The 14,015-nt window shown below is 42.0% G+C and overlaps 1 protein-coding gene across 2 annotated transcripts in view; it reads left to right on the forward strand.

Annotated features, from left to right (window-relative positions):
- Positions 1-14,015, forward strand: part of LOC111956509 (extended synaptotagmin-2) — a 54,820-nt gene that overhangs the window by 19,253 nt on the left and 21,552 nt on the right. For both annotated transcript variants that reach the window (XM_023976963.2, XM_023976964.2), the window contains exons 4-8: positions 420-554; positions 988-1,064; positions 1,157-1,229; positions 2,105-2,194; positions 8,139-8,194. In XM_023976963.2, coding sequence (XP_023832731.1) covers positions 420-554; positions 988-1,064; positions 1,157-1,229; positions 2,105-2,194; positions 8,139-8,194 — 431 coding nt within the window. The remainder of the gene's footprint in view (positions 1-419; positions 555-987; positions 1,065-1,156; positions 1,230-2,104; positions 2,195-8,138; positions 8,195-14,015) is intronic.

Below are 14,015 nucleotides of genomic sequence, written 5' to 3' on the forward strand. Positions count from 1 at the left end.
TAGATAATAAAAAGAGCAACATTTGTTTGCTTGACCTCTATTGGTTATGCAACAGTGTTAGAAGCTATTGTTTTTATGGTAGACTCAAATGTGGTAAGGAGCTCATGCATCATTAAAACAAAGACGAGCCAATAAACTGTAGCAGGGCCACACCCAAACAAAGAAAATGCGGCAGTTGAGATAATGGTAGGCAAATATGAGGCCATTTCCTACCTGTTAGCTATGACGCAGTAATGCTCCTAATTTTCCTTTTGAGGATTAAAGTATTTATCTTCAATTGAACAGTTTAATATTTAGTCCTATTAAATAAAACCATACAGAGAACAGGGCCGTTACCTGTGTGGTGTGTCGGACAGACATTGAGCTTTGAGAATATGACCCGTCTAACCCCGAGTCTTCCTCGTTGTGTCCCTCCCCAGACAGTGAAACAGATGTGGCCGTACATCTGTCAGTTTGTTGACAAGCTGTTCAGAGAGACCATCGAGCCGGCTGTGAAGGGGGCTAAYGCTCACCTCAGCTCCTTCTGCTTCACCAAGATYGACATGGGGGACAAGGTGAGACTGAGGCATTTGAAGAGGCATGCATGTTTCCAGTGATGAGTTCTGTGGTCAATGTTACTGTTGGTTAGGTTCCCACTGTTATGGCAAGCAGTATGGAAAGCGTTCTATATCCTGTTATATGGGTGTTTAGTCTGTATAATATAGTTAATAGGTGTTTACAGTCATTAGCCATATATCAACAATGTCCAGTTATGTTTCCTGCATGTACATTTTCAAATTTGTTAACATTGTCAGGGAATTTATGAACATCACCCTGCTTGACGTGTGATTGGACGAGCGCCGTTAGGAAGTTTTCCCTTGTTTGAGCACACAGAGGCACTTGTCAACCAGTGGGTCCTGCTTTGTCATCCTATCATCTCCCCTCTCTCTCTCTCTCTCTCTCTCTCTCTCTCTCTCTCTCTCTCTCTCTCTCTCTTTCTTTCTGCAGCCACTAAGGGTGAACGGGGTCAAAGTGTACACTGAGAATGTGGACAAACGACAGATTATCATGGACCTGGACATTAGGTATAGTCACATGCACTGTGGTTCAATTTGAAGAGATTTCTGACTTCATGTAATTGTGTATCATAACACATTGGTTTTGTTTATCTTTTCAGCTTTATTGGAAATACAGAGATTGATGTTGACATCAAGAAATACTACTGCAGAGCTGGTATAAAAAGTATACAGGTAGTCATGATTTTAATATCGTACACATGCATACACTACATACAAATGTTGTGACTTTCTCCCGCTATTGAAGAGTTTATATACCAGACCTGCGTTTGGAGAGGATCTGTCTGGTGCATTAGACTAACCATTAGCCACCGCCATATTTGGCTATGCATTATGTAAACTGCAGTTTTTTTTTCTCCTCACAATATGTTGACACATATATAGATAAGGATAAAAGGGGATTATACAATATTGGCAGAGGTTGCCCTTACAAACCACCAGCATATTTGCTGTTCAGAGATCAGAGCGAGCCAGTTATATTCAGAGTAGCCTACAGTAAAGATTGCAAACCCGTTGTCTATGGCTAGATTAAAGACTGTAGTCTCAGGTGGTCTATGCGTCCACTCTGATAGGCTGTTTAGGTATCAGTCCAGATTTCAGACGGTTTTGTTGGCTCCTAATAGGTGGCTGGCTTTTCACTGTAATCATCTGTGAACGTGAGAATAAGACCACATAGAGTATGGTTATCGAAAATGTCCTCTTTAATTAGAGTGATCCCTGATTTAAATATAAAGGTCAAATATTTCCATTGCATGTWAATGGATGACTTTGTGTTTAATTGCAACCACATTTGGAGCTCTRGACATTGTCAACATTTCTGATGAGTCATTTCAGTCATGATGGATACTAATGGAATCAGTGTAAAGCTGGTCAGACTTTTCCTTGAAAAGGAAGTGATATTTTAACAACAAGGCCCATTAACTATACAGACARTGATATTGAAGCTGTGGATAATAAGAATGTTTATCATACCACTGTYACATATGTTGTAAGACTGATACCCCATGCTCTGCTTCTGAAAAGCCACTGATTTGGCCTGTTTTCTGCAGCTTCAAGGTGTCTTGAGGGTCGTCATGGAGCCCTTGCTCGGAGACATGCCATTGATCGGAGCCCTAGCTGTCTTTTTCCTGAAGAAGCCTGTAAGTATTGGCAGCCATTTTGACTAATTCTACAACTCTTGTAGTGGTTTTAAACCTCTGAGGAGGGAGTGGTCTGCAGACAACTGGATGTGAAGCACATTTTGTTGAGCTCCAGTTTCAGAAAGCCCAAGTCTAGTCTAGGCTGCATCCCAAGTGAATACCAATTCCCTATATAGTGCACAACTTTTGATGGGCTCTGGTCAAAGTAGTGCACTATATAGGGAATAGGGTGCCATTTGGGACGCAGTCTTAGTCCATCCCCTGCTCCTTGACTGCTGTCTTCATGTGTGTCAGCATCTGTTATAGATTGAGGGTTTGATAGGGGATCCCTGAGGAGAATGAGACATGCCATCAGAAGGACAAGAAGTGCACTGGAACTACTTCCTTTTGGATTTATTTTCTTCAGTCATCACAACTGAAGAGATAATAGGTACAATAGCTTGGATATATTTCCTAGCTAGTCAATAATACTCTTGRCCTTATTTTAACCAGACTCAGTTTCAGGTGATGTTGATTACCAGTAGTCACTCGCCATTTGTCTCTGTGACGATACATATTCTAATTTTAGTGGTGTGAYGTTATGGGACTGAAATGGCATTGCTGTGTTTTTCTGTAAGATATGGGTCTTATCGCCTCTGTGTCGGGGTGGGGAGAGCAAATGAGCTTTATTTTAAGTCTCCTCTGTGCTGTTATGCAGTCGAGGCTGCGTCTTTCTCATTGGGTAGGATTTCTGCTTACTCCTCATATTGATTTTCCTCTAAGACGAACTATGCTGCTTATCGCCTGTTATTACGCATTAAAGGTCTATGGTAAATCAGCTGGACATCCAATCTATACCATCTCATACAACAACCCTCCCCTCTTGGCCTAAGACMTATTAACCCCTAAAGCAACTATAACCAGTTAGTGTTGGACCAGTGCTGTGAGCAGATCGTTCCAGGGCTGCTGAGATGAATAATTTCTCGCCAGTTAAGCTCGATAATCGTCACACAGAACCAACCTTTACAGTCCAGTCCTGATTACAATAGCATGCCGCATGTATTTTCCTAGCCAGTCTATAACTAYGCTCATTGTAAAACGTAATCCTAACCACTTTTAGTATCAGTTGTGATGCAATGATACAGCGTTAATAAAATAGAGTTAGTAGAGACATTGCAGCAGAGACGAGGAGCTGTCATTAGCCCTACAAACACAGACCACAGAGATGGGCCAGAGGGCTGACACAGATCCCCAGTACAGTATCTGACAGTGCTATTTTCCCCCTGATATGGTCCGAGGCATTGGTCTAAGTCCTGGGATGAAGACTGGGCTGTAGTGAAGTCCTTAAGAGCGACAAACAGCCGTCTGTCTAAGCCTTATTTTAACCTCTGGAGCTCTGCTATTTCTCTTGAGCTGGACTCTTTTTAGCCTGGTCCCACATCTGTCTCTTCTGTTTTGACAGATCTGGGACCAGGCTAGACTGCTATAGAGCCCATGGGCCCTGTACACGTTCACCTCTGACCTGTAGTGCAGTCATAGAGACTTTTTAAAAGAATGAGTGAAAGGTCTACCCCTCTAACCAGTCTATAATTTCTATTGGATTTACCGCCCCTTGAAGAAGGCATTGGAAATGTGAGTGGCGTTGCTGTGTAGTGTAGCCACTGTGTGTTTGAATGTAGAGCGGAGTGGAGCAGTGCAGCCAGCCAGGATAAAAGGCCTCACCAGGACTGTTTGATGTTGCAGTATTCTCATGCCATGCGGTCATAACCAAAGAGGAAACCACTTTTTCTTTCTACTGACTAACAGAGGGCATTTGTTTAACCCAATGTCATTACATTGAGATCCTTATCATGTGCTCTTCATCTGTAAACAGCACCTATTGTTGTTGTTTAAAAAAAAATGAACCTTGGAAAATCAATGCATTTTACTGATAGGTTGCTKTCTAGAGTCATGWCTTAGTTAGCAGGGCTATGACGATAGCAGCATCACTTTTTTTYATGGCAAAAATGAAAACACGAAGCAGACAAACTCTTTGGTCCTTTAAAAACCWGTTGTATATGAAATATTGTGTCCTATTGCTTGGAAAATAAATATCACTCTAGATTACAACATAATGATGTTTGTTTCCAACATTAGGGCGGTTTTCCTAAATAAGTTCAATCCACTTTGTGAAGGCTAAGTGGGTGCATGCCGCCCGCCATCCTGCCTCGCCAGATAAAAGCCAGACAGCGGTTCGGACTGCTCTGCAGCCTGCCTGCCAGTCAACCAGTCGCTGCTCTTTATGGGTGCATCCAAATGGCACTCTATTCCCTATGTAGTGCACTACTTTTGACCAGGGCACATAGTACACTACTTATGATCAGAGTCCTTTGTAGGGATTGGGGAACAGGGTTTAATTTGGGATGCAGCTATATCTTCTTTATATCCCCACTGCAGTCAGAACGTTGGAGCAGGCTGTGAAACGTATCTGTGTCAACATCAGGAGAGACAGGAAAATCATCATAAACGCCCTGCCCAGGCCTTAGACAAGTGCTGAAAGCGTCATCATCACCTGACACCTGACACTGTTCCTTCTTGTGTCCTGTAATCTGTTATGCATTTTGGGTAAGGCATCACGTGCCACTCCTTGCCTGACAATATATTAAAATCCAGGTGAGAATTGGGTTAGGTGAGMAATGTGCTCATTCTGTTGCCAGAATTCAGAAGTTCCTAATTTTGCTGGAAGGCGTTATGGTTGAATAAGAAAAATGAAGGAACACTGTCATGATCACACAAGAGCACAGCATGTTGTTTACCTTGTAGGCCTTTAGGTCATTAGAGCTGTTCGTTATGGGAAAGAATGCTGCTGTGTTGTGGTCAGAATCCTGTCAAAGCTTTGTGCCTGCAGCACTTTACTTGTTAGGATGTGGGAGAATAGATGTCATTTTACCTGTTTTAAAATGTCACCTCTGGTCTCTTTTGATAATCGACCAAACATAAATGATTGACAAGCTTGAATTTAGCCTGAAATGTTCCGTAGACAAAACATTTAGACAGTAGAGTTTTAAGCTGCACTGTAACAGCTTTATGCTTTGCACTAATGTCTGCTTACTGTATGTACGCTACAAGTCAAATCCTCGTCTTAAATCACCCAGATGTTGACTTTCTGAGCTGCTTAATAGCATGTTTCTCAGCTTTGCAGACATTGTTAAATGAGCAGTTTAACTGTGAACAAAGTCACCTTGCTCCCGGTCCTCCACCTTCACACACTGTTCCCACAGTTCAGAGACATGGCACCTTATTCCTTATAGTGCACTAATATGGGCTCTGGTCTACAGTAGTGCACTATATAGGGAATAAGGTGCCATTTGGGACACAAGCATGCTTTCTTAGTGGATGACTTCTGGCACATGAGACATGACATGACTCTCTTAGGGGATGACCACTGGCACATGAGACATGACATATCACCCCATGTTTGGTTGACTTTATTTGGTAACCATGACAACCGGTAGACTAATGCCAGTCCTTTTATGGTAAGAATTGTGCTAATGTGGTAGGAAACTACTTAGAGAAAATGATAATGCCAGGATTCGGGCAGAGGCTTGATTCGTATCTACAATTGATTTAGGCCTACCCTTCTCCTTATTTCAAATACTGTTTCAGTCAATGTTTTTAGAAACCCTTGAACYGTAAGTGTCTGAAAATAAAGTGAATTTGATGGGAGAGGTAATGTGCCTAGACTGCTTTGCTGTCATCTGAGTTTTCTTAATGGCATGTATGACTCATAAACTGAGAGGAGCCTCCATAGAGCATTCTCTGTTGCTTTTGAGGAGTGGCATACAGGCAGTGTTCTATGATTCAGTGGGCAGAACTTCTGGCTTGGGCACTGGAACAGAGAAAGACATGGCTTGCATCCCAAATGGCACCCTATTACACATGTAGTGCACAAAAGTAATGCACTATATAGGAAATAGGGTGGAATTTGGTATGCACCCGTGGCTATTTCACCATACCGGTCAGACTAACCCAGTAACATAGCTAGCCAGGTCACAAGGCTATGTTCCCCTAGAGACTGTCACAACACATCATTCTCAGAAAGTTTGATTCCTTCATCTACGACCCTGGAACACTGTCWAGGCCTACTAAATGTTTGTCGTTGTTCTAAGTCGTTTTGCAGTCGTGCAGTATTGTGATGCTACAGTGCACCGTTGCTGCACACATTCTGGCATTGTCCTGAAAACTTTGTATTTGTTTGGAATCCAATACACACTAAGGATGTGTCCCAAATGGAACTTTATTCCCTGGTCAAAAGCCCTGGTTAAAAGTAGTGCAAAGTACTGCATGGGGAATAGGGTGCCCAATCCGGTCTCATAGCAAAAAATCTTTGCTACTCCATTTAGTATGATATGTTACTTTTCGTTAGGCCTACCATTGTAATAGCGGTCGTACAATATAATACAAATTGTAGGACGTATAGTATCCTACGTCTTGGTCGCATTTGACCGGTTTAGTATGATATACTGTATTACGTTAGACTACTTTAGTATGATATGCTACGTTCAACTGTTTGAGTATGATATGCTGCGTTTGGTTAGGGGTTAGGGTTAGGAGTAAGGTTGAAGGGTTAAGGTTAGGGTTTGGGGAAGGGTTAGCTAACATGCTAAGTAGCTAAAAATATAGTAGGTGCTACTTAGCTGAAATGCTGAAGTTGTCTGTGATGAGATTCGGCACGGATTTTAGTAAAATATAATACGTTTGGCTCTCTGAGACCAGGCTGGGGTGCCATTTGACATACAGACTATGCTTGCCACATACTGTACAGCCTACGGTCCTCACTTCCATAAAACCAGTACAGAACAAACAGTTACTGTAGATACGGTAWAGTTTGCCCTGTAGTAAGAATCTTGTAAGCATTCAATCTGTCTCCCTATACGGTGTTTCAATCTTTTCGACAGTGCTCATTTTCCTCAAGACATTGCTTTCCGCTCTAGATACCGCTTTTAAAGTTAATGTCCGTGTTCACTGTTCAGGTCAAAGTAATAACCATTTAGCAGATACTGTAGCAGTCATTTGTAGCTGTCTTCAAAGATATGACATGATGAAAGTGGATAACATCTTTAATTGTAAAGTATCAATTATTGCCTTGCTCTGGAAATGTCAGTTAGAACCAGTTCAAATGAATGTCTTTTGGCTAGTTTTTTTATGCTGCTGTGAATGAGTGCGCTGCTGTGTTTTACTAGGAAACGGTACTCCTCATGGACAAGCTTTTATTAGCTGTTGAGCAGCTTCCAATTTGCTGCTTTTTAGCCATTGGAAATTCCTCTTCTGCTGATAATATCTCAGTCGCTGAGATAGATTCACTGTTTGTCAACTCTCTCTATAGACTTCTTATTAAAACAGAACTCTCATTGATCTTAAATACAAATTGGTCATTATTTTCTTYGATTTTTTTGCAAGTGTTTATGCTTAGTTAAACTCTTAGAAAACAACTTGAACTATTGATATTATACTAATTGTGTCTGTCGTCATTTTCTACTCATTTTATTGCAATRAGTAGCTAAATGAGGATATTAGCTAGATGAGAACGCTTGATTAAAACGTAAAGCTGTTTGCGCTTCAGTGGCCTTATTATTCAGTGTTTAGTTAACTAGGGTTGGCAGGAAACACACAAAGCTAAAGCCTACCCACAATATGCATGTCCTCTGTGCATTAGTGTACAGAAATAGCTAGTCGTATTGTTTACCAGTGCAATGGAGCAGGCTGATGCCCTCCTAGTGAGAATGCTCTCCGTAAGCTTAGAAGACAAGGAGCTGTTTTTTGCTTGACTTCCTAAATGAGGTGAGTTTAAATGAAATGACTGTGTTTGTGGTGCACACAGTAGTAGTTCCACTCTGTTTGGGCTCATCACGCCCTAGAGTTCCTCAGAGTTCTGCTTCGTTTTTTTTCTCTGTTACTCAAAGGCATGTTTTCTTTTTCCTTTTAGTTTCTGGACATAAACTGGACAGGCCTCACAAATATGCTGGACATTCCAGGCTTGAAGTAAGTGACAACTGCACGACTGCAAACCCTGCTTCTTATWACTGTTGTGGTGTGGAACTGGCCTATAATATAAGTGTGCTTAGGGAAATCAAGTCTTAGTATTGGTCTATTCAGAGGGCATGGTCTACACTTACAGGATGTGCTTCTACACCTGCATTGCTTGCTGTTTGGGGTTTTAGGCTGGGTTTCTGTACAGCACTTTGAGATATCAGCTGATGTAAGAAGGGCTATATAAATACATTTGATTTGATATTAATTGTATCCTTGGTCCGCATCCCAAATGGCAACCTCTACAAGTCACTACGTACAGTGCCTTCAGAAAGTATTCACACCTTGACTTATTCCACATTTTGTTGTTAGTCTGAATTTAAAATGTTGTGTCACTGGAAATGAAAAGCTGAAATGTCTTGAGTCAATAAGTATTCAACCCTTTTGTTATGGCAAGCCTAAATACGTTTCAGGAGTAAAAATGTGCCTAACAAGTCGCATAAGTTGCATACGTGATTTTTGAATGACTACCTCATCTCTGTACCCCACACATACATACATMTAAGTTCCCTCAGTCGAGCAGTGAATTTCAAACACAGATTAAACTACAAAGACCAGGGAGGTTTTTCCAATGCMTCGCAAAGAAGGGCACCTATTTGTAGATTAGGTTAAAATAAAAAAAGATGACATTGAATATCCCTTTGAGCATGGTGAAGTTATTAATTACACTTTGGATGAAGTATCAATACACCCAGTCAGTACAAAGATACAGGCGTCCTTCCTAACTCAGTTTCCAAAGAGTAAGGAAACCGCTCAGGGATTTCAYCATGAGGCCAATGGTGACTTTAAACAGAGTTTAATGGCTGATATCGGAGAAAACTGAGGATGGATCAACAACATTGTAGTTACTCCACACTACTAAACTAAATGACAGAGTCAAAAGAAGGAAGCCTAAAGAGAATAAAACTATTCCAAAACATGCATTCTGTTTGCAACAAGGCGCTAAAGTAAAACTGCAAAAATGTGGCAAAGAAATKAMCTTTATGTCCTGAATACAGAGTTATGTTTGCGGAAAACACAACACATCACTGAGTATCACTCTTCATATTTTTAAGCATGGTAAGAGAAAGGTCATATCTAGTCAGTTGCACAAAATTTGTATTCCGCAKTTAACCAACCCTCTCTGAATCAGAGAGGTGTGGGGGGCTGCCTCAATCAACGTCCACGTCATCGATGCCCGGGGAGCAGTTGTTGGGAGGGTTTAACTGCCTTGCTCAAGGATAGAACGGCAGATTTTCCCATCTTACTGCCACAAGGATTCTAACAAGCAACCTTTCGGTTACTGTCCAAATGCTCTAAGCGCTAGGCTACCTGCCTCATCATGTTTTGGGTATGCTTGTCATCRCCAAGGACTATGGAGTTTTTTAGGATAAAAAGAAATAGAATAGAGCTAAGCACAGGCTAAATTCTARAGGGAAACCTGGTTCAGTCTGCTTTCCAACAGACAGTGGGAGACATTTACCTGTCAGTAGGACAATAAAAAACACAAGGCCAAAAATACTGCTCCCGAGTGGCGCAGTGGTCTAAGGCACTGCATCTCCGTGCAAGAGGCATCACTACAGTCCCTGGTTCGAATCCAGGCTGTATCACATCCGGCTATGATTGGGAGTCCCTTAGGTCGGCGCACTATTGGCCCAGCGTCGTCCGGGTTTGGCCGGAGTAGGCCACCATTGTAAATATGAATATGTTCTTAACTGACTTGCTTAGTTAAATAAAGGTTACATAATTTTTTTAAATACACTGGAGTTGCTTACCAAGACGACATTGAATGTTCCTGAGTAGCCTAGTTACAGTTTTGTACAAATATTGTACAATCCAGGTGTGCAAAGCTCTTAGGTTGTGTCTACACCTGACACATACATGTGACTTCTGCTATCARAATACGAAGATCACATTGAAAAGACGGGTCTAGATGCACAAAAGTTGCTTTGTGGTCTGATTGTGTTCAGATCTGGCTGACCATTTCAGGAGGTGGTCAGGGATGCATTGTGTGCAGATTTCTCCTCAGTTTGGACACAATCAGGCCACCGAACGCGCATACAGTGGGCGACGTCATCAGCACTCCTCCCACAAGTCTCCAGAAAACATGTGTTTTGGGACCGAGAGACACCTTTTCATTATARCGTTGGAGTAAATACATTCCTAGTATGTGGGGACCTGTTTGCTGGCCTCAAATGCTAGCCAGCTAGCTAATATTTAGAAAAACAATTTTTGGTTGTTATCATATTTTGCCTATTCCACCGTTTTGTGGAATGCATACTGGCATTTGAATATAGTGTGGGAACGAACACAATGTGGACATAAATGTAAATGTAGACGTGTTCGGAATACCATGATCAGAATACAAAAGCTGCATGAACTTTCAAGTCTAGACACACAGCCTTATATACTTACTTAGAAAGACTCACCTCTGTAGTCGCTGCCGAAGGTGATTCTAACATGTATTGACTCAGGGGTGTGAATACTTATGTAAATTAGATTTCTGTATTTCATTTTCAATAAACTTTCACAAAATTCTAAAAACAGGTTTMCACTTTGTCATTAYAGGGTATTGTGTGTAGATGGGTAGAAAAAAGTCCGGCTGTAACACAACAAAATGTGGAATAAGTGAAGGGATATGATACACAGCTTGTTATCAGTCCAAATAGGCTAATAGATTAGAGGCAACCATTTTTAATGAGTTCACCAGGGATGAAGGGAGGAGGGAAATGTATCTATCTTTCTGTATCATGTAGTTAATTGTGCCAGTGAAAGGCTAAAAGCTGATTCGGCTTAATAGGCTGTTTAGATTCAGCACTGGGCTGGCTCCTGTGCCAGGCATGAAAACAGCTCTGTTCCTCCTGTGACGACAACCAGGGATCCGTCTCAAATGACAGCCTATATCCTTATATATTGCACTACTTTTAACYGGGGCCTGGAATAGGGTAGMATTTGGGACACAAACAAGGCAAGACAAACAGACAGGAGGGAACATGAACATGAAGGCCTAATTGTTGTGGAGAGATGGCCAGGTGGAAGCTTTTAGGGGAGTGAGTGAGTGAGGGAGGGAGGGAGGGAGGGTGGGTGGTGCTGGTGAGGTAGCAATGTCAACACTCTCTCACCATTTTGAGGAAGTGTGTGTGTGTGGTAATAAACCATGGTAGGTATAAATGGCTAACATAGGCTGATCCACTCTTTAAGACCGAGCTGCAGTCTGTGGGAGATGTGGAGGGGGAATGGTCATCATGGCTCTCTCTGTGTGTGTTCCAAATGACACCCTATTCCCTATATACAGTGGAGCACTACTTTTGACCAGGACCCATAGAGAATAGGGTACCATTTGGGATGTAGCCCCTGTTGCTGTGTGTTAGAAGTAGTCGTACGCCACTGAGGTCACAGCGCCATGAGGTCATGCATTAGCAGCTCTAAGCAAGGCAGCCATGTGGTGGATGGTGTGCTACTAGAGGAAAAGTAGCTATCACATAAACTCCCCTCCAAATGTATTTGGASAGTGAAGCTAACATGTTTAATTGTGTGCAAGGGATATGGGACCAATTACTACACTTTTGTCCAAATACTTGTGACTTTTTTAAATGGTGGGACTAGATGCATGCATAAAGTGCTTTAATTTCTAAACGGTAAAACCGATATGTATGAACATACTCATTACCCTCAAATGAAACCTGTACTGTCACCTAAAATGAAACATTCTATCTCAAATCTAAAATGCTGGAGTATACAGTCGTGRCCAAAAGTTTGACACAAATTATTTTCAAAAAGTCTGCTGCCTCAGTTTGTATGATGGCAATTTGCATATACTCCAGAATGTTATGAAGAGTGATCAGATGAATTGCAATTAAGTGCAAAGTCCCTCTTTGCCATGCAAATTAACTGAATCCCCCAAAAAYATTTCCACTGCATTTCAGCCCTGCCACATAAGGACCAGCTGACATCATGTCAGTGATTCTCTTGTTCTAGAASAAAAAGAAACGCACACTTATTTAGGCGAGGTGCTGGCTAGCGGAGTAGTAAACTTGAAAATAAAGGAGAGCCGCACACTCTAGGAGCTCAGATGCAAAAATGTAATATCCAACGTTTCGACAGCCAAGCTGTCTTCATCAGGGTATAATCASAAACACTGCGGGATGACTYGTTTATATAGTGTCAAAAGACACACAGGTGTCTGTAATCATGGCCAAGAGTGGCCTAATATCATTGGTTAATTCTCAAATATTAAAATGGCATACAAAGAACAGCATACAAAAAACAAATGGATAGCATATGATCATAGATTCATTTTAGACTACACAAGCTTACAAACAATTACAATGGCAAAGTCACAATAATCACAAGAATAGCTTCAGATCAAAGTCTACGTTGAGGCGGAGGGGGCAAGGGTCTTTAAGTTAAAGATCCAGGCAGCCTCTCGTTTTAACAATAAATTATCATGGTCACCCCCTCTCCTAGGGAGGGTGACATGTTCGATGCCAATATAATGCAGAGACGAAATCGAGTGGCCTGCCTCCAAAAAGTGGGCCGCAACTGGGTAAGTCAAGTTTTTGCACCTAATGGTKCTACGATGCTCTGAGATACGTACTTATAATTCGCGCTTTGTTTTACCCACATAATTTTTACCACAAGGACAAGTTATAAGATAAATAACTGCCTTAGTGGAGCACATAATAACACTTTTGATTGGGATCGATTTCCCTGTTTGTGGGTRTTTGAAGGATCTACATTTATAAGTGCCATTGCATTGAGCACAGCCATTACACTTGTAATTTCCATCCAGTAGGGGCGCAMATAGASGTTGTTCMGGAATATCTTGGGGTGGTAAATCAGAGTGTACCAATTGGTCTCTGAGATTTCTGCCCTGCGAGAATACGACCAAGGGAAGGTCCRAAAACACATTACCGAGACTATCATCGGATTTTAGAATGTGCCAATGTTTGAACGATTCCCTTAATTTGTTCAGAGCGCTTTGAATAGCGGGTAGTTAACACAGGTGTGAGTGTTGAGGACAAGGCTGGAGATCACTCTGTCATGCTGATTGAGTTTGAATAACAGACTGGAAGCTTCAAAAGGAGGGTGGTGCTTGGAATCATTGTTCTTCCTCTGTCAACCACAGTTACCTGCAAGGAAACACGTGCCGTCATCATTGCTTTGCACAAAAAGGGCTTCACAGGCAAGGATATTGCTGCCAGTAAGATTGCACCTAAATCAACCATTTATCGGATCATCAAGAACTTCAAGGAGAGCGGTTCAATTGTTGTGAAGAAGGCTTCAGGGCGCCCAAGAAAGTCCAGCAAGCGCCAGGATCGTCTCCTAAAGTTGATTCAGCTGCGGGATTGGGGCACCACCAGTACAGAGCTTGCTCAGGAATGGAGGCAGGCAGGTTTGAGTGCATCTGCACGCACATTGAGGCAAAGACTTTTGGAGGTTGGCCTGGTGCAAGAAGGGCATCAATGAAGTCACTTCTCTCCAGGAAAAATATCAGGGACAGACTGATATTCTGCAAAAGGTACAGGGATTGGACTGCTGAGGACTGGGGTAAAGTCATTTTCTCTGATGGATCCCCTTTCCGATTGTTTGGGACATCTGGAAAAAAAGCTTGTCCGGAGAAGACAAGGTGAGCGCTACCATCAGTCCTGTGTCATGCCAACAGTAAAGCATCCTGAGACCATTCATGTGTGGGGTTGCTTCTCAGCCAAGGGACTGGGCTCACTCACAATTTTACCTAAGAACACAGCCATGAATAAAGAATGGTACCAACACATCCTCCGAGAGCAACTTC

This window comes from Salvelinus sp. IW2-2015, linkage group LG32 (genome assembly GCF_002910315.2).
Source record: "Salvelinus sp. IW2-2015 linkage group LG32, ASM291031v2, whole genome shotgun sequence".
NCBI lineage: Eukaryota > Metazoa > Chordata > Actinopteri > Salmoniformes > Salmonidae > Salvelinus > Salvelinus sp. IW2-2015.